Source organism: Onychomys torridus, chromosome 11, assembly GCF_903995425.1.
Source record: "Onychomys torridus chromosome 11, mOncTor1.1, whole genome shotgun sequence".
NCBI lineage: Eukaryota > Metazoa > Chordata > Mammalia > Rodentia > Cricetidae > Onychomys > Onychomys torridus.
Window position 1 is genome coordinate 73647652 of NC_050453.1, and position 25622 is coordinate 73673273.

Sequence of the window (25622 nt, forward strand, 5' to 3'; positions counted from 1 at the left end):
TGTGTTGTTGTGTGTGTGTTCTGGGCTTTACATTCCATCAAGACAGGGAAGGCAGGGCGGCAGGAGCCTGAGGCGGCTGCTCACACAGCTTCCAGAGTCAGGAAGCAAAGATGCTGGTGCTCAGCTCACCTCCTTTTTATTCAGTTCTTCAGGACCCCAGCCCGTGGGATGGTACCCCCACATTTAGGGAGGGTCTTCCCTCCTCAACTTTCCCAATCTAGAAACCCCTTCACAGATTTGCCCAGAGGCTGGTCTCGTAGGTGATTGTAGCTCCCTTTTAGATGGCAGTGTTTGCCATTCACACATGCTTGGAACCGAACTTGGAGAGTAGCGAGAACTCAGATATCAGGATGGTGTTTTTAGCAACTGCATTTGTTTCTCTCCTGGGATGAACTGATTACAGAAAGTGCAGCATTCCCTGAGTCTCCTTTATGATGGGATTTCATTGATTTACCCTGGAAGGCAAATATCCGCCCTCATGCCCTCTGCCCACAGCTGATGTCTGTTCTCATCATAGGTAAAGCAAGAGAAACCTTGGGTTGAGGTAGAGCAGGATGAAGTCATTTTTTAAAAGAATGTATGTGGTCATATGTGATTTGGGGGAGGGGTGTGCAGGTGCCAACAGAGGCCAGAGCATAGAATTCTCCTTGGAGCTCGAGTTTCAGGTGGTTGTGAGCTGCCAGAGGTGGGAACCGAACTTGGGTCTTCTAGAAGAGCAGCAAGTGCTCTTAACCACAGAGCCTTTTCTTTAGACAACAAAAGGTCATTTTTGGTAGCATCAGGCAGGCCTCTGGCTTTGGATTCCTTATGGGCAAAGTGAATAATTCTTTCATAGATGTCTGGATACACACTGCTGCTGGGCACCTCCTTGTAGTTGGCCACATGGGGACTGAGGGGGGAGGGAGGAGAGGTCTTGTGCCCTCCTGTTGAAGAAACCCAGGGGTTCTGGTGAGAAGTTGTGTTACCTAGACCAGAGGCGTGGCGGTGTGTGTGGGGGGGAGGGGGGGGGGGGGGTCAGGCCTGTGTCCTGGCAGTGTGTAAGTGTGTGAAGTTCTCAGCCACCAGCATGGGAGTGCTGCTCCTCTCTCAGTGAGGCGGGGAGTTGAAACTTAAAATGGGGATAGAATTTCAGGGGAAACCTCTACATGTAACGTGTTTCTTCACACAGTCTCAAAGTTGATTTCGTACCAAACTAGTCACACACACCCCCCCAAGTAAGAATAGGTGGGCTTGTGGCTCAGTCGGGTGTGCTTTGGTAGCAGGTCAGACTCTCTGGAAGTCCATCCCCAGCACACCGTTAAATAGTTGTGTTGATCACCTGTAATCCTGGCAATGGGGAGGTGGAGGCCTGAGGGGCAGGAGTTTAAGGTCATCCTTGACCACATAGTGAGTTTGAGGCCAGCCTGGGCTCCATGAGACCCTGTCTCGAAGAGAAAGAATAAACTCTTCTTCCCCCTTGTCTCACCATTCATGTTATAAGCTAAAAGAATCTTCGATACAAAGAAATTAATTATACACGTCTTCTTTTTTCTTCTTTGATTGAAAAATTTCAATCATTTTATTTTTACTACATTGTAGATAATAGGCCATATAATAAGACCCACTAAATATTTTAAATAGTCATTTTTTTTGTAAGTGCCCATATGGGGACTTAGACAAACTGAATCACAGAAACAAGTGATTCAAAGCATTCAAGAATGGAATGCTAGTCACCACAACGGTTTCTTGAAAATAAAAAATAAAAACTGCCATCTTGAAGTCTAGAGCCCCAGGTTCCAATCTTGGCCTTTGAGAATAACAGAATAATTCAGGACACTTTGAATGCACAGGCTGTCTCCCAGCCCCCTGTTCTTTCCAGGTTTAGTACCCTCCCCTCGGCGCCCCTCAAAAAGGGGGGAAAGAAAAACACCAGCAGGCAGCCCCTGCTTTGTCTCTTGTTGCCCATAGAATTTATTCAGTAATTTACTCCTCAGCCGACTGTAGCCATGGCCCTTGCCTCTGGGCACTTGTTCAAAAACACAGAAATGAAAGAACAGATTGGCTTGGCGGAGCACAGCTCCCAGTCACAGCCCTGTTCTCCTCTCCTGTCACCACCGTCAGACACAGACCCCAGAGACTGGCCAGTGACATGGTGGTTCATGTAGCCTGTGCATCTCCACAGCCCGCCTTCACACCAGCCCCCCTCTTCCTCTTCCTCCTCTGCTCAGAAAGATGAGACTAGAGCTGGGGTGTCTCGTTCCTAGCAGGCCACCTCTAATGGTAGAAAAGGTTTCTGGGGGCTGGGAAGTGGGCCACTCAGTGGTAAAGTGCCTCCTTGGCACCCACATAAAAATGCTGGGTGTGGCAGCCCTCCTTCCTCTTGCCAGCCCGGGGGGGGGGGGGGGGGGGGGGGGTCAGATAGATCCCTGGAGCTCCTGGGCCAGGCAGCTTAGCTGAAGCAGAGTTGACTAAAAGAAAAATAAATAAAACAGGAGCTGTAAAGAACATTTTTTAATTAAATGCAGTGTGTAGCTGTTGTGCAGGCTAGCTTGTATTTACCAAGCCAAGGTGGCTAAGGTGTATGTCATCAAGCATTTTATGGTAACACCATAGTTTACGCAATCCACGTTTGACCGTGATACGGCAGTGTAGTTCGTGACTGTACATCCTGTGTGTGTGTGTGTAGGCCAGAGGTTGATGTTTAATGTCTTCTTCAACCACTTCCATCTTAGTATTTGTCTGTCTGTCTTGAGGCAAGGTCTCCCAGTGAACCTTGAGTTTACCCTTTTCTGCTGGACTGGCTGGCCATCGAGGCACTGGGATCCCACTGACTCCCCACCAATGTTGGGATTGTAGGTGTGCACCACCACACATAGCCTTTTCTCTACATCTTCTGTGATAGGTGTGCACCACAGGTACACCCAGCCTTTTCTCTACATCATCTGTGATAGGTGTACACCACCGGTACACCCAGCCTTTTCTCTACATCATCTGTGATAGGTGTGCACCACTGGTACACCCAGCCCTTTCTCTACATCATCTGTAATAGGTGTGCACCGGTACACACAGCCTTTTCTCTACATCATCTGTGATAGGTGTGCACCACCACACCCAGCCCTTTCTCTACATCATCTGTGATAGATGTGCACCACCACACCCAGCCCTTTCTCTACATCATCTGTGATAGGTGTGCACCACCACACACAGCCTTTTCTCTACATCATCTGTGATAGATGTGCACCACCACACACAGCCCTTTCTCTACATCATCTGTGATAGGTGTGCACCACCACACACAGCCTTTTCTCTACATCATCTGTGATAGGTGTGCACCACCACACCCAGCCCTTTCTCTACATCATCTGTGATAGGTGTGCACCACCACACCCAGCCTTTTCTCTACATCATCTGTGATAGATGTGCACCACCACACACAGCCCTTTCTCTACATCATCTGTGATAGGTGTGTACCACCACACACAGCCCTTTCTCTACATCATCTGTGATAGGTGTGCACCACCACACACAGCCCTTTCTCTACATCATCTGTGATAGGTGTGCACCACCACACACAGCCTTTTCTCTACATGCATCTATAGTAGCACTCAGGTTCTCAGGCTTGCATGGCAAGTGCCTTCCCCACTGAGCCACCTCAACTGATCAAACTTGAGTTGTCAGGCTTAGCCACTGCCCTCCACAGTCTCTCTCTGAACCTGGAACTCACAGATTGGGCTGTGCTGACATTCCCTACTCAGCCATCTCCCCAGCCCCTGTACATCTGTTATCAGAATAATCCACAGCGGAGGTGAAACTGTGGACTATGCTGCTTAATTTTGATTTACCCAGACTAGATGGTAAACCCAGCTGGAATCACGGTAGACCGAGCTCCTGGGTGAGGCATAACCAAGTATCGTGCAAGTGTGCCAGTGGGTTAGACAGCCTGCATGGAGTCTGTGATGCCACCGCTGCCCTTTGCCTGCTAAACACTCACAGCCCTGTCTTTTGCTTTCCACATCAGCTCACACCCCAGACAACAGCTTTCTGGGCTTCGTGGTCGAGCAGCACCTGAACTCCAGCGACATCCACCACATTAACGAGATCAAAAGGCAGAACCAGTCCCTTGTGTATGGCAAAGTGGATAATTTCTGGAAGGTGAGTCAGCCTGCCTGCGTGTTGAGCTCTCTGAAAGGAAGCTTGTGAGGTAATTTAATTTTGCTTTGATCTGGGGAGTCATCAGATGCCCAGAGCTTATGTCCACTAGATGTAAACAGAAGTGTGTGTGTGTCCTGGGGGGGAGGGGAGTTGGGGTCCTTTGCTCTAGCAGGTTGGCATTTTAACTGAGACTTGGGATGCTTGTCCCTCCTTACAGCAACGGTACCCCCAAATCTTTTACCTCTTTGAATGATAGATGTGAGACGTGGACTAGGAAGATGGCTCAGGGGGTAAAGTACCCTTTGAACAAGCAGGAAGACCTGAACTTGAGTTCCTAGGGCCACATGAAAAGTAGGGCATGGTACCACATGCTTGCAACCCCAGCAGAGATAGATGGATGCAAAGACAGGGGGTCTCTAGGGCACACTGGTCAGCTAGTCCAGCCGAATCAGTATGTTCTAGGTTCAGTGAGAGACCCTGCCTCAAAAGTCTCAGGTGGAGTGTGACTCGGAAGATTACTGGATACCAGCCTCCTTACACGCTCTCAGCCTCAGGGGGCCAATGTTGTCATTTTGAAAGACTTTTGAAAGACAGACATCCCTAGGATTTTTCAAACATGCTTCTTCCTTAATGCTCAATAAAACCCTTCTTGGAATAATCATAAGCTGTGATCTTATGCCTTGTGTCTCCTCCATGGAGGAGGTTAGGAACTGACTCTTGAGGGTATCAGTGACATGCTCAGCTAGGAAGCTCAGTTGTTTTTCTGATCTGGTATTCAGAAAATGGAAGGTGTTGCCCACCCTTCAGGTCTGCTGTGCTGACTATACATACCAAAGGAGCAAGGGAGCTAGGAGGGGGGTTTCACATGCATTCATTGCTTTGTGTGCATGTGTGTGATTGAATGATGGATGCACACATGTGGAGGACAACTTAAAGGAGTCAGTTCCCTCCTACAATGTCAGTTCCAGGTTCTGGAGATCAAACATGGGTTGCCAACCTTAGTGGCAAGTATCTTCATGGACTAAGCCATCTGTGGGTCCCAGTGGCTATGACGGACACTGATTTATTCCCTGATCATGATCTTTATTACGGACAGCTAGATTCTGTACTATATAGTATAATGATTCTCAACTAAGGATAGTATCGCTGCTTCCCACCTCCAGTGGGTGATCTGGCTGTGTCTCCAGACAGTTTTGATTGTCATGTCTGGGTAGTAGAATTGGTGTCCACTGGGTGCAGATGAGGAATAGTCTATCATCCTATAGTGCATAGGAAGGCTCCCCAGCATGGTTATCTGACATACATTGGTAGTGATGCCAAGATTGAGGATCCCTGCACTCAAAATAAAGAGTTATTCCTTATGTGTTATCACAAGTTGAATATTCCTAACTAAAAATTTTGAAGTCTAAAATACTTGGTGCTAACATAGTCCTGGAAGATGGGGGGAAAGTCCACCTGTGACATCATGTGGCAGGTCTCAAACCCAGACCTGTAGGAAATGACTCTCATCTGATATGTATACAAATAGTGCATGTTATAAGTTGAATATGAAATTCCCCCCATGGACTCATGTGTTCTGTTGATCCTGTTGGTACTATTTTGGAAAAATTGGGAGCCTTTAGAAGGTGGCATCACCCTGGAAGGAAGTAGGTCACTAGGGGAGGGACTTGAGTATTCGTAGCCCTACCCTACTTCCTATTCACAATGTCTGACTAGACACTACATAGCCTAAGACACTACATAACACTACTAGGTCTAGTAGTATTTAGTATATAGACTAGGCTGGCCTCAAACTCTTAGCAATCCTCCTGCCTCTACCCCGCAAATGGCTAAGATTACAGATGTTGAGTTAAGGACCTCCTGAGCGCCACCATGACCAGCCTTGTTTCGTATTTTGAAACAGGTCTTTCTGTGTTATCCAGGCTGCCATAGTACTTCACATCTCCTCCTGAAAGCCTTCCTGGTCCAGGGATTCAATGTGTGCACCACACACCCAGCTCTTGGCTTGTTTTTTCACAGAACTCATCAGTAGGGTTTAGCACGGCTCAAGGGTTTACTAAATGTTGCTGTTATTGATATCATTATTGGGCCAGTTAAGAATTGCCACAGTGAGAACCAGTTACGAGTATGAGAACCGCCAAGGCTGTGAGCATCTGGTAAATACATCAAGCCTGCAGATACTCAGATGCCCATTTCTAAACTATGTCAACAGTTGGTGACCCCTAGCCCATGCACTGAATCCAGCCCATTATCTGTATTTGTAAATAACATTTTATTGGAAAACAGCCAGGCCTCCTCTTTGACTGTGGATGCTTTTGTAGTAAAATTGTAGAGTTGAGTAATTGTGACAAAGACTGGCTGACCTACAGAGGCAATAGCTTCTACTGCCTGGCCTCTTCTGGAGTGCTTTGCTCACCTCTGAACTCTGTCTTGTCCTCAGCAAACCCAGTCTCTCAGGATGCATTTGGCCAGCCCTTCCATTTCTTTCTCTCTCTTTGTGTACATAGGTACGTAGGGAATGCATGGGCATGTGTGTGTGAAGGCCAGAAGACATGCTCAGCTGTCATTCCTCAAGCATTCCACCTTGTTTTTCCTTTCTTTTCATTTATTCATTCTCTCTCTCTCTCTCTCTCTCTCTCTCTCTCTCTCTCTCTCTCTCTCCCCCCCCCACCCCTCTCCCTCTCCTTCTCCCTCCCTCCCTCCTTCCCTCCCTCTCTCCCTCTCTCCCTCTCTCCCTTTCTCTCCCTCTCTCTCCCTCTCTCTCCTCTCTCTTTTGGGTTTTTTGTTTGTTTGTTTTTATTTTTCAAGTCAGGGTTTCTCTGTAGCCTTGCCTATCCTGGAACTCCCTCTGTAGACCAGGCTGGCCTTGAACTCAGAGATTAAAGGCATGTGCCACCACTGCCCAGCTCCACCTGTTATTTTTTAAGGCAGAATCTTTCACTGGCCTAGAACTCACCAATTCCACTAGGTTGGCTGGTCAGCAAGCCCAGAAATTTGACTCTCTCCACTTCTCCAGTAATGGTGTGTTTACAAGCGTGCCGATATGCCCATCCCTTTTATGTACATTCTGTGGGATCAGACTCGGGTCCTTGTGCTTCTAAGGAAAATGCTTTACTGATGGAGCTATTTCTCCAGAACTCATTTTGGGGTTCTTCATTATGTTGGTGAATAACTTATTTTGTGGAGAAATGAAGCAGGACTTCGGTAACATTCAGCTCTGAATGGTTTCTGAAGAAAAAGCTCTGTGCACAAAGACTGGCGTCAGGCTGGCTCCTTTTCTAGGCTTCAGTGAAATGACTAATGAATGCATTGTTCTCACTTGGTTTCTGTTGCTATAATAAAACACTGGCTAAAAGCAACCTGAGCAAGGGAAGGTTACAGTCCATCACTGAGAGAATCCAAGGCAGAACGGAGCAGAGACCATGGAGGAATGCCGCTTACTCACCAGCTTGCTTCCTCTGGCTTGCCCAGCTCCCTTCCTCATCCAGCCCAGGTCTAGCTGCCTAAGGATGGTACTGCCTACAATGGGATGGGTCCTCCTGCATGAGAGCAGTTTAGAAAATACCTCACAGATGTGGCCACCAGGAAATGTGACAGCAACAAATTATGTTCCTTCTTCCCAGTTATATCTAGGTTTGTGTCGAGCTGGCTTTGGCCAGTGGAGGAGATGTATAGACAACTCAGTAGTAGATGCTCTGGGTTCAATTCCCAGCACATGCTAGAGTCTTTGTCCCATCTCCAGCATGATGGCAGTTTGTGGACATGTTTTCACTTCTTGGATCCTTTCATGGCCATGATTGAAGGTGGTACATGCTGTTGACTGTTGCTCTTGGCCAACCTTAACAATGATGGAGCCACATGGCCAAGGTCCCTCAATCTGTTCAAATGGCAGAGCCAAGGTCTGGGCTCTGCTCTACCTCTCTTGACTCAAGTCCTTCTTGTCCCTTGCTTGATTGAGATTCGGTGGCTTCATGTACAAAGCAGTGTTCCAAAGCTTGGACAAAGAGTCACCCTCTGTGACCTGAGTGTCTAGCAGGAGCCCAGGGCAAATATTAGCATAGCAGATAAGCCACGACTCCTGGCCACTTGCCTCCCTGGTGGTCAAATCAGCAATTGCCTTACAATTCTGCTCCATAGGAGTCATTCAAATAATTTTCTGCTCCGGATCCCAGGACCTGGCTTGCTGCAGACCTAACCTGCCTGGCAACAAGCAAAGAAAACCCACCTCACTTGATTGTGTAAAGCTTTATATCTGAACCTCTGAGGTTAGGGGTGAAATCACACACATTCAGCTTCAACCAGCAACATGTCCCTTCCCTTCAGGCCTAAGAAATGGGGCAGAATAATGTCCATAAATAGACCATAACTCTATCTAACACACACACACACACACACACACACACACACACACACACACACAGTCTCTCTCTCTCTCTCTCTCTCTCTCTCTCTCTCTCTCTCTCTCTCTCTTTCTTCTAATCCATTATCATTATCCTTGATATATAACAACCAGGAGGATCTTCCTCAAATGTAGAATGGGGCGGGGTTTAGGAGATCCTAAGTGCTCAGTTAAAAGCTGTGCAAGGTAGCACACACCTGTCACCCCAGCACTGGGGAGGCAGAGACAGGAGGATCCTGGAGCTCACTGGCCAGCTAGTCTAGCCATTGGTGAACTCCAGGTTCAGCCTCATGTAGCCCAGGCTGGTCTCTAACTTTCTGTGTAGCCAAGGATGACCGTGAACATCCAATCCTCCTGCTTCCACTTCCTGAATGCTGAGATTACATTTCACTGCCATGCCTGATATATGAAATCCTGGGGCTGGAACCCAGGGCTTCCTACACACCAGGCAAGCAAGTCCTCTGTCCCTGAGCCACAGCCTCATGCTAAGATGTACAGTTATTAACTGTTCTTTGGAACACTACAGTACAGTCACTATGAGCTATCAAAGGACAGCCACACCGTGTTTAGCCCACCCTACCAGAGACACTGGCATTCTGTGGTGATGATTTCAATATTTCAAAACAGTGGAAACGTAGCTTTAAACAGCCAGAAATAAGTCTGGAAAGTCTATAGTCTAGGTGACCTCTGAGTCTGAGAGAGAGTCTCATCCAAAGAACTATGTAATTATCTGGTTTTTGCTAATTGGGTTGACTCTGGCTTCATTGAAATGCAGGCAGAATTGGAAATGGGAGTCATTTGGAGAAATTCCATTTGATTTCATAGTAGGGATTAACTGCTTTTAATGCGTGGTTTTAATGAACCACCAAAGACCATTATAATTAGAGAATAGACTAAAATACTTGAAAAGAACCCTTTTTTGTAAGTAGGCTAAACCTGTGACCATACTGCCTTCTCACCACATAACAGAGATAAATGAGGTAATTCATAGCCACCTTATGTCAAGCCAAGCATTTATACTGAGATCAAAGGAATCGATGTTGTTGAGTCCATTGAAGTCCAATATTACCATAGCTACTTTTTAAAAAGTTTTACTTTTATTTTTTTTACTTTTTAAATTATATGTAAGTACATATGTTTATATGTGGGTGTGTACCCATGAAGACCCAGGTGCCCCAGGAAGCCAGAAGAAGGTTTTGGATTCCCTAGCACTACAGTTACAGGTGGCTATGAACCATCCAATATGGGTATGCAGGCTAGTTTATGTCAGCCTGACACAAAGTTATCTGAAAGGAGGGAATCTCAGTTGAGATTTCTCAGTTGAGAAAATGCATCCATAAGATCTGGCTGTAGGGCGTTTTCTTAATTACTGGTGGATGGAGGAGGCCCAGCCCATTATAGGTAGGCCATTCCTGGGCTGGTGGTCCTTGGCTCTATGAGAAAGGAGGCTGAGCAAGCCATGAGGAGCAAACCAGTAAGCGGCATCCCTTCATGGCCTCTGCATCAGCTCCTGCCTCCGGGTTCCTGCCCTACTTGAGTTCCTACCCTAACTTCCTTCAATGATGGACTATGATCTGGAAGTATAAGCCAAATCAACCCTTTCCTCCCCAACTTGCTTTTTTGGTCATGGTGTTTCATCACAGCATTAGTAACCCCAATGAGTTCTGGGAACCCGACTCAGATCCTCTGCAAGAGCAATAAATGCACTTTGCCTCTGAGCCCCCTCTCCAGTCCCATCACAGTTCTTTTGTTTTTTCCAGAGCTGAGGACCGAACCCAGAGCCTTGCACTTGCTAGGCAAGTGCTCTACCACTGAGCTAAATCCCCACCCACCCACCCCCATCACAGTTCTTGATCCCAGTTCTAAACAAAAGAGCTTTATAAAATGAAAATCCCCTCTAGTTTCTTATGCTTGGATATGCCAATTGCAAGAAGGTGGTCATGGTCCTTCAGACACTCGGCTTACCAGAAGCATATTGGAATTCAAGGAGATAGTAGAGGAAGAAATCTTTTTGAGGACAGCCATTTATCAGGCAGAGGTCATTGGCATCCCTTCTGTACCTGGTATGTAGAAAAGTGTGGTCAATGGTAGAGCCTTCTGCTCTAACTCAAATAATGGCTTGTAGTAACTGGGAAGAAACTGATAGAGATAAGAAGCAAAAGGAACCATCAAGAATGATAGTTCATTGGATAAAGGTGCTTGCTGCAAGCCCACATGTGTGATCCTGGGACCTGCATGGGAGAAGAAGAGAACCAACTTGTCTATCACAACTTGTCTGCTGACCTCTGCACACATACCGTGGTGTCCCCACCCTCCCAAATAAACAATCAAATGGATAAAAATAAATGAATCCCTTTGAACTGGGAGGATAACCCAGTCAGTAAGTGCTTTCTCTACAAACAAGAGGACCTGAGTTTGGTCTGCCGACAAATCTAAACAAAAGTCCAGTGTGGCGGCACCTTTGTACCTTTGTGATGCCCACATTGTGAAGCCAGAGATAGGTAGACCCCAGCCTACTTGGAGAGTTTTAGGCCAATGAGAGACTGTGTTTCAAAAATACAAGGTGGATAGGATCTGAGGAGCAGCACCTGAGGCTGTTCCGGCCTCCACATGCATGTGCACACACTTTCAGACACAAGTACACACACCCTACAACACAGAGACAGCAAGGCTCCCAGTCCAGAGCCCTTAAAGAGCCTTACAAACAAAATGGCACTGATTGTAACCCAGCCTGGGCCGCATCCCCCTCAGGCACCTGGGCATTTGCTGTGTGTACAGTGTAAGGACCATCGAGGATTAGGCAAGTTTTTTCCAGTCATCCCTTCAGCTTCTGCAAGCTTTCGGCTTCCGTTTTAAAGAGCTTGTCTGTTGGCAGAAGAACACATTCTCCCTGGTGAATCCATCTGTCAGTCTGGAGATGCTGACCTTGGACAGTCTGAGGCAGCAGGAGGCGGCCTGGGCAGGAAAGCAGACTTGACTATGCTCTCAACTGTCTGGCCTTAGCTGTTGCTTGGCCTCGGGTCTCCCTTTCCTCTTCTGTAAAATGATACAGCGGACTGCCTGCCTATTCTCTCCCATCCCCAGAGTCGGTGATGCTATAATCCAGACTCTTGCTTGGCCTTTGTCTAGTTCCTTCAAAATCAAGGGCAAGGAGGAAGTAGCCTTCCAGACAACCTTTGTAGGCATCAGAAATAGGGTAGAGCCAGAAAGGAGCCTGGGGGAGGGACAGGGGAAGGGAAGTGTGGCAGACCATACCCAGGGTCCACACAGCATCCATGAACATAGAAGATTTAAGGGTGCATGTGTGTCAGCAGTCTGGGTCTGCCAAGAATTGATTATGGGACTCCAAGGTGAAGCTTAACATATAGGATAAAGGGGCTGTTTCCTCCCTATTTGAGATAACTAAGCACAGTGCAACTCTGAGTAAACACTCAAGGTATTGGTCCCCTGCCCCTTTCTATACTAGTGTGCCCACCTGGAGACAGTGGGATGCTGTCACCTAATGGGGCCAGTTATTTCAGCCCCCTGTGTCTCTGAGTTCTTTTTGAAAAATGAATAGAAACAATCACGTGTTCCTTAGGGGTTTAATGAAGATTGCATGATTTAAGCATGTATACTCATGCTTCAGTTAACCATGGGAAGACAGTCTGAGAATGCATTAATAGGTGGCTTCATCCCTGTACAGATTGCATGGAGTGCTTAAACAAAAATGCATGCATATATGAGGCCTCCACAAAGAGCCTGAACGACAGAAATGCATGCTGTTGTGTAAATCTGTTATAGCAAAGTCTTCTCTTCATTGATGTCTGTTAGATTTTCCTACTACTAACATTGAGGCTACAGCTCAGTCCGATAGGGCATGCACTTAGGATACACAAAGCCATGGATTTGATTTCCAGTGCTATATAACCAGGCGTGATGGTGCATGCCTGCAATACCAGCATTATAATACCAGGGATATGGAAGCTGAAGGGTTGCAAATTCAAGGTCATCCTCAGCTACATTAGGAGTTCAAGCCTAGCCTGAGCTACAGGACACTGTCACAAATAAATAAATAAATCAGTAAATCTCTAGGAGCAAATCAAATTAAAGTGCTTTTGATCTGAAGAAATAAAATGTGGAGAGACTCTGGAACCTGGTATTAGTAGATGGACTGAAACTGGTTTGTTGGCCAAGGCAAACAGAGTTAACCAAGGTTGTGGTTGGTGAGGAAGGGACCTTGCAGAGACAGACAATAGGGGATCAAGCTAAAAGGGGATAGAAGAGTTAGAGTTTCCAGAAACACCAAAGGCAGCTGAACTGAGCTGAGAGAGCCACGTGGGAAGCCATCAAGCCCTCACCGCTGTGGCTGCCTCGCATGGGCGAAGGGTCTGAGTGGTGTCTCTAATGCCAGATCATTTGGGCTCTCTGGCTGTATGGTCCCTGGCATCCCTCAGGTTGTCTTTGCAGAATGTGGGTGGCAGAGAGATCAGGGAGGGTAGAGGGAGACCCAGACGGGCAGAGTCAAGGAAATCTGTTGCCCACATTGTCCTTTTCATGAAACCGTGTGCCCAGAACATCCTTCACCCTGCAGAGGCTGAATCCCACTCCCAGGCACTTACATTTAGCGAGCCCAATATTTTTTAAATTAGAAAATATGCCATTGGAGGGCTAGGGGCTGCCTGGCTCACTCAGGAAAGTGTTTGGAGTGCAAGCATGAGGACCTGAATTTGATTCCCAGGATCTGTATAAAAAGTGGGGTGTGGGCATGGGGCATGTACTTGTACTCCCAACACTGTGGGGGAGACAGTAGAATCTTTGGGGTTTGCTAGCTAGCCAGTCTATCCTCAAAAACACTAAGTCTCAGATCCCAGTGAGAGACCCTGTCCCTGAAAATAATAATAATAATAATAATAATAATAATAATAATATGACCCAAACAGCAAAGCAAAAGACAGGATTGTGGGAAAGGGACTTGTAAGGAGGAAGAAGGGTCAATAGGTTATAAAGGAAATTAAGAAACCAAAACTAACTAAGGCGAATGGCACCCAAGGTTGTTTTCTGACCATGTACATATATACAACACCCACACAGGAAGCAGGGGACAGAATGTGGGAAGCAGAAAGGGAAGAAGGGAAAGGGAGAGAGAGAAGAAAACAAGTCATTTGGAGAGGTTCATCAGAAAAGCCAGAATTCCAAGCTTATTTTGACAATACAATGTATAAAAATCTCCACATGACTGTTTGGAACTAAGGGGTGCTGCTGCTAAGTACAGGCTACTGAGTTGTTCCTAGGATGACGGTCCTTCTGAGGGTGTTAGTTTAGGTCTCCAGGTCCATAGCACATCTATTATCTCAACACTTGGGAGGTGGGTGAAGCAGGATGAAGGTCGTCCTCAGCTATGAAAAAGCTGGAGACCAGTTTGGGCCACATGAAACCCCATCTCAAATACATAAAAATCGGGCCAGTGAGATGGCTCAGTGGGTACATGTAGGTGCTTTAGGCAGGCCTGAGTGCTTGAGTTCAGTCCCCTGCCCCACATGCTGAAAGAGGGGACCACTCCCAAGGGTTGTCATCTGACCTCACACGTGCCCCCCTTCAACACAAATGAGTAAGTGTGATTACAATATTTAAAAATTAAATAATAAAAAGAAAGAGAGCTTGCCGTTTAGCTCAGATAATGATTGGTAGGAACTTTCCAAGCCACAAAACACTCTTTCGTGGCCCCGTGGAACAAGTAGCAGTCTTTCAGGTGACAAAAGGAAGCCTCTGAGCCATTTAGAGGAAACAGTCTACCTGGATGGGTATGTTGATTGAGCTTCTGTGCCGATAGTTACACTTGAGAGCAGCAGCACACAGTACAGGGTCCCAGGTCTGAATGATAACTGACAGAATCTCGGGCTTTGTTTGGGGTGGTTAGGGAGCCTGCTGAGCAGCAGCAGGAGGCTTGTGACCCACCTGTCCAGTGGCCATGGCTGCTCTGACCTGAGCCTCTCTCCTAGCAGCATTAGCAGCCAAGTGTCAATCACTAAAGCTCTGAAATTAAACAAACCAACCTGTGGGCGAGCACAGGCCCCTGGTAGGCAGGAGAGACCAGGCTCCAAAAGGTCTTTTCCAGAAGCCAAAACCATCTTGAGAAGCAGGAAGGTCAGGCAGCCAGCAAATATCCTAAGGATGGGGTGCTCCCAGAAGGTTCCCGGCCTCCCCATCCCCCTGGTACTGATAGCCCTGGGATGTGTTCATGCTCAGCTCTTAGTCAACACAGCTGTTGTGATTGTTATCTGCCCAGAGGCTTTTCACTGTCACTCCAGCTCTAACAACTTGGCAGCTGGTGTGGGAAGAATGGTGTGGGGCTTGTAAAACAGCACGCTTTCCCAGAGCTGAGAGAGGGGTGTGTGTGTGTGTGTGTGTGTGTACGTGTACGTACGTGCAGAGCCCGTCTAGGTGTACAGCACCTGTACTCCACAAAGAGGAAGAGGTAGGTCCCTAATAGCCACTGAAGGCGTCTGGTGCCCAGGTAATCTTAAGAGAAAGCCAGAGAACTTACACAGGAAGTGTCACTGAAGCACTTTGGCCCCATCAGTAAAGCTCTTGCTTGTAAGCTTGAGGACCTCTGTCCCCAGAATCCACTTGAAAAGACCAGGCATAGGGGCATACTCTCTTCCTGATCCCAGCCCTGGGGAGGCAGAGACAGGAAGACCCCTGGGGCGCACAGGCTAACCAGTTTAGCTACTCAGTGAGCTCCAAGCCAGTGAGGGGCAGTGCCTCAAAAACAAATGTGGATGATGCTTGAGGAAACACTGGTGAGGCTTTGCTCTGGTTTCCAAACCTGCTCACACACACATGTGGTCTACAGGGCTGTTTCCGTCTGATGTAGAAAGTGAAGCATGTTCATTGGCTGGAGAGATGGCTCATTGGTTCAGAGCACTGGCTGCTCTTCCCTAGGATCCTGGTTTGATTCCCAGCATCCACATGGCAGCTTGCAACTGTCTGTAACTCCGGTACCAGGAAATCCGATGCCTTCTTCAGGATTCTTCAGACACTGCATGCACACGCAGGCAAAAATAAAAATGCACATAAAATAAAGTGAATTAATTAATTAAAAACAAAAAGTGCTGAATGATCCTGCAAGAGGATGGATCTGTGTGCCTCTGAATTTACTGCGCTCAGACAGCCACAGCCCTCTGAATAGGGCATGGATAGAACTATGTTGATTATGGTATTTCCCCTCCAGATCAAGGGTGCTTTTTTGTGGGGGTGAGGGTTGTTGTTGTTGTTGTGGGCTTTATTTTTGGGTTTTTTGTTCGTTTGTTTGCTTGCTTGCTTCCCTAGGCTGCACAGGACAAAGCCTGCACGTTGTGGAGGACATGCTTGTGTTTTCTTTTATGTGGCACTATAATCCGACCCTGTCATCTACACATTTAAAAAACAATTCCAAGAAAATCTCATCATTTTTTAAGGAAGGTATAGCTTTGGATTGGGAAGCATTCACAGATGCTCTGGGCCACCAAGAGGACATCCCTTCCCTAGGAAGATCATAGGGGAGCTAGGACAAGTCTGTTGAAGAGGGAAAGGCTTGAGGAGACTGACCTGGACCTGCCCCTTTCCAGCAGGACCTGGTTGAGCTAGGGGGAGATTGCCTCACGGGTAGATGCTGAGATGTTGGTCTGTGGCCAAGATGGGTAAGCAATGTCCAGTTTCCCATATAGCTCCCCACAGTGACTCAGCCCTGCTGAAATGAAGTCTGGGGCATGGAGAACTATCGAGAGGGCTGCACCTGTATCAGCCCAATGAAGGCTTCCTGGGAATAGAAGAAACTTGGGTTTCTTCATTTAGTTCTAAACAAAAAAAAAAAAAAAAAACTCTGAGGCTGCCCGGCTCTGAAGGTCTGGGAAAATGATGCTCATGTCTCAGAGGTTAAGACACGCCCACAGAGGGCACCAAGGGGAGACAGCTTGGTGCATAAAACTCTTGCTGAGAAAGCATGAGGCCTGGCAGTAGACATCTGTCATCCTAGACTAGTGGGTCACTAGAGCTCACTGGCATGCCTGCCAATCTAGTTGATGAGCACCAGGTTCAGGGAGAGACCCTGACTCAAAAGAACACAGTAGAGACGGATAAAGAAAGCGCCTGATGTTAGTCTCTGCCCTTCACTCATGCACCACTCCATGCATATAAGCAAGAATGCCTTGATCCAAGTTCCCTGTGACTCTTCAATCTAGTGCACTCAGAACCTCAACCAGTGCAGCAAAATCACTACATCAAGAAAGAAGCAGTAGGCTGGGTCTGCTCACATCTTGGAGAGAAAAGCTAAGTAGTTTTTTGTTTTTTGTTTTTTGTTTTCCCAAAGCATTGGCACCTAAGTGGCTTCCCCTGCCAGCCAGAAAGCTGGAGGAGTCATATTTGTGTAGAAACTCAAATCAAGGGGTTTGCCTATGTGGAACCTTCTACGCCCATGTAGAGCCATGTCACCAAGACCTTGGAACAGGTCCTGGAAGAGTTTTATGTTAATATATATTAACACATATATAGCATTTATATATATATTAAGAGAAGACTTGATAGCGTGGGCTCTTTGTTGGAAGCAGAATCCATTGTTTTATTACAAGAAGTATGGTGACATTGAGAAACAGTGATAAAGCAATTTAGAAAATATTTTTGAATGTAATAACATTCGTGCTTCTAAAATAGTATTTAGCATCTATGTGTAATTTTATGCTTAAATAAAAACCCTATAGGCAGCATATGCTCATGAATTCTGGCTGTGGCTGTGCAGCCCTGTGTACTGAATGAGCCCATCTGTCCTCGAGATGAACCAGAGCCCTCCCTGATCTCCTCAAAGGAGGGCGAAGCTCCAGTTAGCCCTGCTGTATTGGAATGTTTTAGGAAAGGCTGCCCTTGGCTTATCCCTTCTTTGATCATCTTTCTGACTGGACTGGGGTCCTCTGAAGATGATCGTGCTAATGTCTGAGTGTCCTCATCACATCTGGTGAGGTCATCACAATAGTTATGAAGTCCTCAGGACTCTAAATCTCCGTTTGAAATGACAGAGCTGAGGTGGAAAGGATCGACAGGCAGCTGAGTCCGTCTACCTACAAAGCTGTGTTTCGTGTGCATGTGGGGGAGGTAGAGATAGGTGGATGCCTTGGGCTAGCTAGCCAGCCAGCCTAACCTACTTGGCAGGTTCCAGACCAGTGAGAGACCCTGTCAAAAAAAAAAAAAAAAAAAATCAAGGTGGCCTGCACCTGAGGTAGGCCTCTGGTCTTCACAGGCACCTGCATATGTGTACCTACACACAGAGGAACATGTATACACATACATCTGAGGCAGGTGGAGGTTAAGGCCTGTCAAAGGTCAGGATTTGAACTGAAGCACGAACTCTAGCCACTGCCCTGGACTCTCACTCTCTTCTTCATCCTCCTGGCTAGTTTTTCAAATCCCAATAGCTTGACAAGGTTTTGAGGAAAGGGCTTCTGCCATCAAAACTCTTAATGTTCTTCACAGCTAGGACCTTTCCATGCATCCGTCTGTCTCTCCACTCTGGATTTCTGAGGCAGAGGGGCCTCTAACAGTGGCTCATTTAAGAGATCTGACCATTGTGCATGCTGCTGGACCCTAAAATGTCTAGGCAGATGACATGGACTTAATTCTAACACAGTCCTTGACCAGACCCGTGTGATGCTTACCTCCTCAGCAAGGCCCTAGAAACACTGAATCCGCCGGCCTGGATGTATTTGCTCACTGCCTTTCAGCTCCAAATCCACCCTAAATCTCACTGAAAACGGATGTGGGATTTGGAAATGTTTGTCCTTTGTGGCTGGAACTAGAGCTTTGCCAGGAGAAGGTACTGAAAAAGTACTTCTGGGACACAGTGATTTTTGTGCTTAATTCACTAGCAGTTCTGTAGCATAAAGATTGAGGGGTGGGAGAGAGAGAAGGAGGAAGAGGAGGAGGAAGGAAGTGGGGGGGGGTCATGAGGTTAGTGTAAGCTTAAGATTTTGTATGTGAGAAGCAGAAGTATAGAAAGTCACATCTTCTGTAATTCCTCTCTAACTTAGCTTCACCAGAGTCCACGAGCATCTGTAGAACCCCAGATCAAGATTATGCTGCAGTTAAAAGAAGGAGTCTTCAGGCTTGGGAAATTGTTCATTCAGTAAAGGGCTCATGCAAATTGGAGGGCCTGAGTCTCATCCCCAGAACCTGCATATAAAGCCCACTCAGGAGAGGGGCTGACTCTAGTCCAGTGCCCAGTGGAAAGATGGGAGTCCCCAGAAACTTACCATAGCCTAGCCTGCTCTCAGTGGAAACCCTGTCCCAAAACAGGGTGGAAAGCCAAGACTGATACAAGGGTGACTCTCTGATTTCCATGCATACACTCTGGCACATGCATGCCCATACACACACACACACACACACACACACACACACACACATACACACATGCACACGCACACATGGAACAGGATGTGTTTCCAAGTCCTATCACCAACTTCCTGTGTATTTTTGTGTCTGACATTTACTTGGTGTCTAAACTAGGGGCCCTTATATACAACTCAGGGTTTTCTGGCTTGCTTGAGACAATGGTTTGGGATCAAGCCTGCTGTGGGCATGGTTAAGTGGAGACACTTGCTAAGGTGCCTGGGCTCTCCATGCAGACTGGACTGGCTGTGATTTACTTCTCCTGCCCCTAAATCCTCAAAGTTGTGTGTAACTGGCCTCCCTTACCCCTCACCTCCCAGCTTGCTCTCCCTTTGTCCTTCCTTCTTTCCCACACCTCCCCATCCCCTGCTCTACCCATCTTTGCTTGGCTTCTCTCAGCTCTTCCACTGGGCGTTGAGACTTTTTGCTGCAATGAATTAGCTATGGTCTGGTGATGCTTTTGTGAAATGTTATGCCCAGGGCCTTTCAGAAATGCATATGTCTGTTCTGAATATTCTGATACTTTCTGGGACTTGTTCCTACTCCCTGTCTAGAATCAAGTATTCTCTTCCAGTTTTAGTCTTTCAAGGGTAAAATAAGAGACAAGTACTACTGTGGCTGTGACCCAAGAGACGGATGAGTCACAGCTTAGCCACAGTCTCTGAGCTCGCAGTTCCTTGTCCTGGTGAGGAGACATCTGTACCATTCTAGGACTTCCCATCACCAACTAGAGCAGGGATTCAAAAACTGTTTCCTGTAGACACACACTAGCGGGGGCAATCCGTCAGCCTCACTGTGCGCAAGTGGTTCTCATCCTGATTGGGCCAGGATGACCCTGAGGTCACATGGACTGAACCTTGGGCTGAGGACAGGCTCCCATTGGTCATGTTTACATTGGCATCTCTAGGGCCCAGCCAAACCCAGGCCAGGAAAGATACAAAATGACTCTCTCCAGAGAATAAAAATGCAAATATTCAAATGGAACTGGGCCAAAGAGAGGAGCATGAATGCTGTTCCAACCCCTCTCTTTAAACACTCAGTGGTTTTCATCCGAAGGGTGGGAAGGAGCAGATAGGTGGTTTGCATCTTGGAGCTATGTTCTTATGGAGAAGAGATGAGGTTATGGGCTTTGCCTGTCTTGTGCAGTATCCAAGCGGCCGGCTTTGTCAACCCAGTTTTGTCCTGTATGAAAAAAGACAGGCTATAAAAGACTTTATAAGACTTACAAAGTCTTGAGACTGTAGAAATAAGACAAGAAATGTTAGCTGAAGCCGGGCAGTAGTGGCACATGCCTTTAATCCCAGCACTCAGGAGGCAGAGGCAGGCAGATCTTTGTGAGTCGAGGCCAGCCTGGTCTACAAAGCGAGGTCTAGGAAAGGCGCAAAACTACACAGAGAAACCCTGTCTCCAAAAACAAGAAACAAAAACAAACAAACAAACAACAAAAAAAAGAAGTATTTGCTATAGTATGTGGTGTTTATTCTCAGGAATGTTTTCTGTGAGCTTCCTTTCCCTAAAACAAGGACAGTGTCTGTATTGTTAGTTCATGCTCTGTTGCTATCACAAAATGCCAGAGCTGGGCAATTTAGAGAGAAAAGAAGTTTGTTTGGCTCACAGTTTTGGAGAGTCCAGCGCTTTTGCTCAGTGCAGGGGGCGGGGGGGGGGGGGGGGGGGGGTGGGGTGGAAGGTGACCTCCCAGCATCTACAGCCTGGTGTGTGAGGAGGGCACTCGGTGAGACCTGAAGTTGGAAACACCCTGTCATGACCACTCTGGGACCTGCCTGTGGGATCTGCCTGTGGGATCTGCCTGTGGGACCTGCCTGTGGGACCTGCCTGCAGGAGCCCTAAGTCACTCCTCCCAGGGACATAATTGCCTCCCACTCTACCCCTGGACATAACTGCCTCTCATACTCTTCCTCTGGAAGTTTCTAGTACCTCTCAGCGACTGAGATTGCACACATAAACCTTCCAAACCACAGCAGCCTTCAGACTAGAGATGTTTGTCGTTAAGAAAGGGATTGTGAAATCACTTCCTGCCTGGCTTATCCCACATCTGCCTCTAACCCACCAACTTTCTTGAATTTCATCTGCTAAACAGACGTAAGGAAACCTCACAAGATCGGAGAAAGGTGTAAACTAAAAGCATGCTTGGAGCATATTCTTGCTGCACAGTTGTTCTTCAATAGAGGTTAATATGAATATTGCTATGGCTTTTTAAATCTGAAATAGCCACACAAGCTCCTGAATTAAAGGCTAAGTTGCCAACCTCTGGTATTATGTGTGATGATGTCCTTGAAGGTGCCATTGAGGATTCTCAGCCATAGAATCCTTTTTGGGGGCACTCCACTTCTTAAAGGCCTCATTACATACCATGCATCAAGCATTGGGTGTGTTCCCTGCCAGACCTGTTTGTGCCATGTACCTGGGTGGTAATGACATAACCGTATTAACCATCACTCAAGCTGATAAAATCACACTCAAGAAGTAAAAGCATTTGCTTATGTACAAGTTTAGGTTGTAGCTTTGGAATTTAGTAAAGATTAGACTTTTGCAAATGCTATTTAATTCTGGATAATAAAGACACCAGTAAAATAATGGAGGAAATTCACACACACACACACACACACACACACACACACACACACACACACACACACACACACTTTGCTTGTACCTTGCTTTGCAAGTATTTATGCACCAGCACAGCACCTTGGAAAAGCTTAACTGGGCCAGGGATGCAGTTCTTTTAGAGTGGTAGCCTAGAAAGCCTGAAGCCTTGGGTTTGATCTCCAACACCACATAAACCTGGTGTGCTGGTGAAAGGCTGTCTCAGCACTGGGTATATAAAGGTGAAGGATCAGAAACTAAAGGTCATCCTCAGCCACATAGTGAGTTCAAGGCCAGCCTGAGGATATAAAGAGAAGCTACCTCATAAAGAAGGAAGGTTTTGGGTGATGGTGGCGCATACCTTTGGTCCCAGTACTTGGGAGGTAGAGGCAGGTGGAGCTTTGAGTTTGAGGCCAGCCTGGTCTGCAGAGTGAATTCCAGGACAACAGGGCTACACAGAGAAACTCTGTCTCAAAAAACAAAAAAAAAAGGAAGGGAGGGAGGGAGAGGGGGGGAAGGAAGGAAGGAAGGAAGGAAGGAAGGAAGGAAGGAAGGAGAGAGAGAGAGAGAGAGAGAGAGAGAGAGAGAGAGAGAAAGAAAAGTCGTTGTGTGTGTTCTGGGGGTTGGACTCAAAGTCCTTGTGCCATCAAAGCCAGCTGTCTGAAGTCCCATCAGCCCACCATAGATGATTTTGACATTGAATTTGAATATGCATCTCTAAAATGTAATGATCTCTGGAAAGAAACCCCCACAGCCCCACTGTCACAACTGAACTTAATCACTAGGAAGGCTTTCTTTCCTTCTTCCTTCTTTCCTTCTCTCCCCCCCCTTTGCTCCCTCCCTCCCTTCCTTCCTTTAATGTGTAAATATATACTACATGTATGCAGGTACCTGTGGCAGTCAGAAAAGCCTTTTGGATCCCCTAGAGTCGGCATTCCAGGCAGTTGTAAGGCTCCTGTTGTGGGTTCTAGGACCCAAACTTGAGTCCTCTACAAGCCCCTACCAGCAAGCTTCTCTCCATCCTCTGAGTAGGCTCTTAACTGCAGGGCTGGGGTGGAGATGAGTGGTGGGCACTGGCCTGGAGTGCTTGAAGCCCTCGGGTTCTTCCCCAGAACTACAAACAATAAAATACATAGTCTCTTTTTTATGGAGGTTGGTTAGTTGAAGCAGCTAAGTCTGCTCACAGTCTGCATTTTCCTGATTGTATGTGCCAGATAAGATTCATGATTTTTCTCTTCCTGCTATATTTTCTGAAATTGGTAGATAAGATACAGTGGCTTGATGAAATGCAGATTTGATTTAGCAAGACTCCTTAATCAGCAGTGTGAGCTGATAATGTCTGCAAACACATGACATCTTGTATCTTGCCTTTCTTCTTTTATAAAATGTTTAGTATTTATTATATTTTAGTTAGTCACTGAGGACAGCTCTTGGGAATGTGTCCTCTGCTTCCACCATGTGGGTCCAGGGGTCGGACTCAGGTCATCTGACTTGACAGAAATTACCTTCCTCTTTTGAGCTATGGCGCAGGCCCCACCTCTTGCTCTTAATGCTAACAACCACTGGCAGTCATTTCTCAGGCCCATTTGTTTCTGTGTTCCTCCTAGTGGTACTGTAATCCAATGTCTTTATACAGTTTCTTAAGTATGTATGATGCTTTTCAGCCTGGTGTGTGTGTGTGTGTGTGTGTGTGTGTGTGTGTGAGAGAGAGAGAGAGAGAGAGAGAGAGAGACAGAGACAGAGACAGAGAGAGAGACAGACAGAGAGAGAGACAGAGAGAGAGAGAGTGAGTTAGTTCATGAAGTTATACATGTATGCACAGGCACCATCCACCTTTTTTCTCACTGCCCTGGGCCTTGCAGATTCAGCTAGGCTTGCTGGCTAGTGAGCTTCAGGAATCTGCTTACCTCTGCTTCCCCAGTGCTGAGGTCACAGGAGTGGACGCCCCACCATGCCTGGCCCCACCTTGGTTTAAAACTCAGGTCCTCACACTTGCAAGGCAAGCACTATACCAACTGAGCCATGGCCCCAGCCCCTGTTACAGTTATTCCTGTTGATGCTATATTAACTAGTAAATTTAACATATGCATGCTAACTTTGGAACCATCTGGAAAGTCAGACCTGGCGAACATCTGCAGAGAGCCGCCTCCTCTGCTTTTCCCAGACCCATTCCTTCCTGAAGGAGAGTTTTCGCGCTTGAGTTTTTCCAAGCAGATTTCAGCCTCAGCCTCCGTGTGCCCACATATGCTATACCAGCTGAACCATCAGACCGACCAGCCAGATAGGTTCCCAGTGATTAATTCTTTTCCTGGAGACCCTGAGGCCCCCAGTCATGCACATATGGTGTCTAATGGCTTGCTAGCTGAGCTAATGGTGTGTGAAGGTGACCGGAATACATTTGGAATTAGAACTAATGTGGGCCGGGGCAAGCTGCTGCTGTAACCAATCTGAAGCATCGCTGTTCTTCCCTTTGTGGGTGGAAGATACTCTGTTAGAAGGAGTCTGCCACGTTCAGCTCAGAGTCTCTGTCAAAGACCAGGGACCACACACCACCTCTTAGAAATCTTTGTGGTGGGCTCATTCACTTCTTCCCATGGTCTGCGGGAATTTAGAGAGCAGCTTCATTCTTCTCCTGTGGGGGATTTCGGTGGCCATGACAGGTGAGGCTGGCGTGGGCTTTGTTGCCTCTCCTGCTCACAGCAATTGATGCCACTGGCTTCCTGCAAGGCTCCATTTGAGGTTCCAAGTTGCCAGGTCACCTTCAATTTGTTTGATTGCTACAGCCCTGCTCATGAAAAGAGCAAATGGCTTCCTCATATACAGATACTAATTTACTGATAAGAATATGCAGTATCAGGGGCTAGGACGAGATAGCTCATCTCGTTGGTAATGTGCTTGCTGAGAAAGCACAGGGCCTGAGTTCAAGCTCCAGATCCCACATAAAAGTACAGACCCTTGTGTGGACTGTAACCCCAGTGCAGAAGAGCAGAGACAGGAGGATCCCTGGGGCGCACTGGCCAGCCAGGCTAGCTATTGATGACTCCAGGCCAACGAGAGACCCTGCCTCAAAGAGCAAGGATGGCCTTTCTGAGGATGGCAACCAAAGTTGTCCTCTGGCTTCTTTATGGATGCACACACATGTACACACACATGAACATGCATGTACACATAGCATGAAGAATATACCGTACCACAATAGTGTTCTTCATGTTATTAAGATATTGAGAATCATAACAAACATTTTCATATTTTTTTCTCATCCCCTAGGGCAGTGGTTCTCAACCTTCCTAATGCTGTGACCCTTTAATACAGTTCTTCATGTTATGATAACCGCCAACCATAAAATTATTTTGTTGCTTCATAACTGTAATTGGTCTACTGTTATGAATCATAATGTAAATATCTGATATGTAGGATATCTGATCTGTGATCCCCAAAGGGGTCACAACTTGCAGGTTGAGAACTGCTGCCCCTAGGGGATCCCACTCTGGGGTCTATATCTTAGATTGGTCAATACTTGGGGTTCCAATAAAGTAATATGTGCTTACAAAAAAAAAAGGCAAATATCACATGCAAAGTTGCAATTTTCATTACAGGATTACCTTTATTTCATTCTGGAAGTCCTTTTGTTTCCAGAAATTAAACTTCCCACAAATCACAAGCCTCAGTTGTTAGCCAAAGACGCCAGGGTGAGGTGGGAGAGCCTGCCTCCTGAGGGCTTCACCCCCCTTCCCTAGCCTGCTGTTCCTCCCTGGGGTGTGTCTGTCTGTCTGTGTCAGTCCTGGTGAAGATGAGCAGAGCTGAGAATCAGGGCAGAGCTGGGAGAGTGGGGACATGGAAGGACAGGATGATGAAGCAAGATGAGTCCCAGTGTCCTAGGCCCACCTGTATTCTAGCCGGTCCTGCTTCCACCTCAGCTGCACCCCTGCACCATGCTCTCCCTTCCTAAACACATTTATTGACAGCACTTCATACCCCAATGTGTAATGATTACACTCATCACTTTTTAGTTTGCTATCTTCATGTTTTGAAGAAATCAGGAACGGAGTGAAGACGTGGCTTATTTGGAGGGGGAGGGAAGGGAGGA

The 25622-nt window shown here is 46.9% G+C and overlaps 1 protein-coding gene across 5 annotated transcripts in view; it reads left to right on the plus strand.

The window, feature by feature from the left end:
• Positions 1 to 25622, plus strand: part of Mgat5 (alpha-1,6-mannosylglycoprotein 6-beta-N-acetylglucosaminyltransferase) — a 274469-nt gene that overhangs the window by 191492 nt on the left and 57355 nt on the right. For all 5 annotated transcript variants that reach the window (XM_036202890.1, XM_036202893.1, XM_036202892.1 and 2 more), the window contains one exon: positions 3998 to 4131. In XM_036202890.1, the coding sequence (XP_036058783.1) occupies positions 3998 to 4131 (134 nt within the window). The remainder of the gene's footprint in view (positions 1 to 3997; positions 4132 to 25622) is intronic.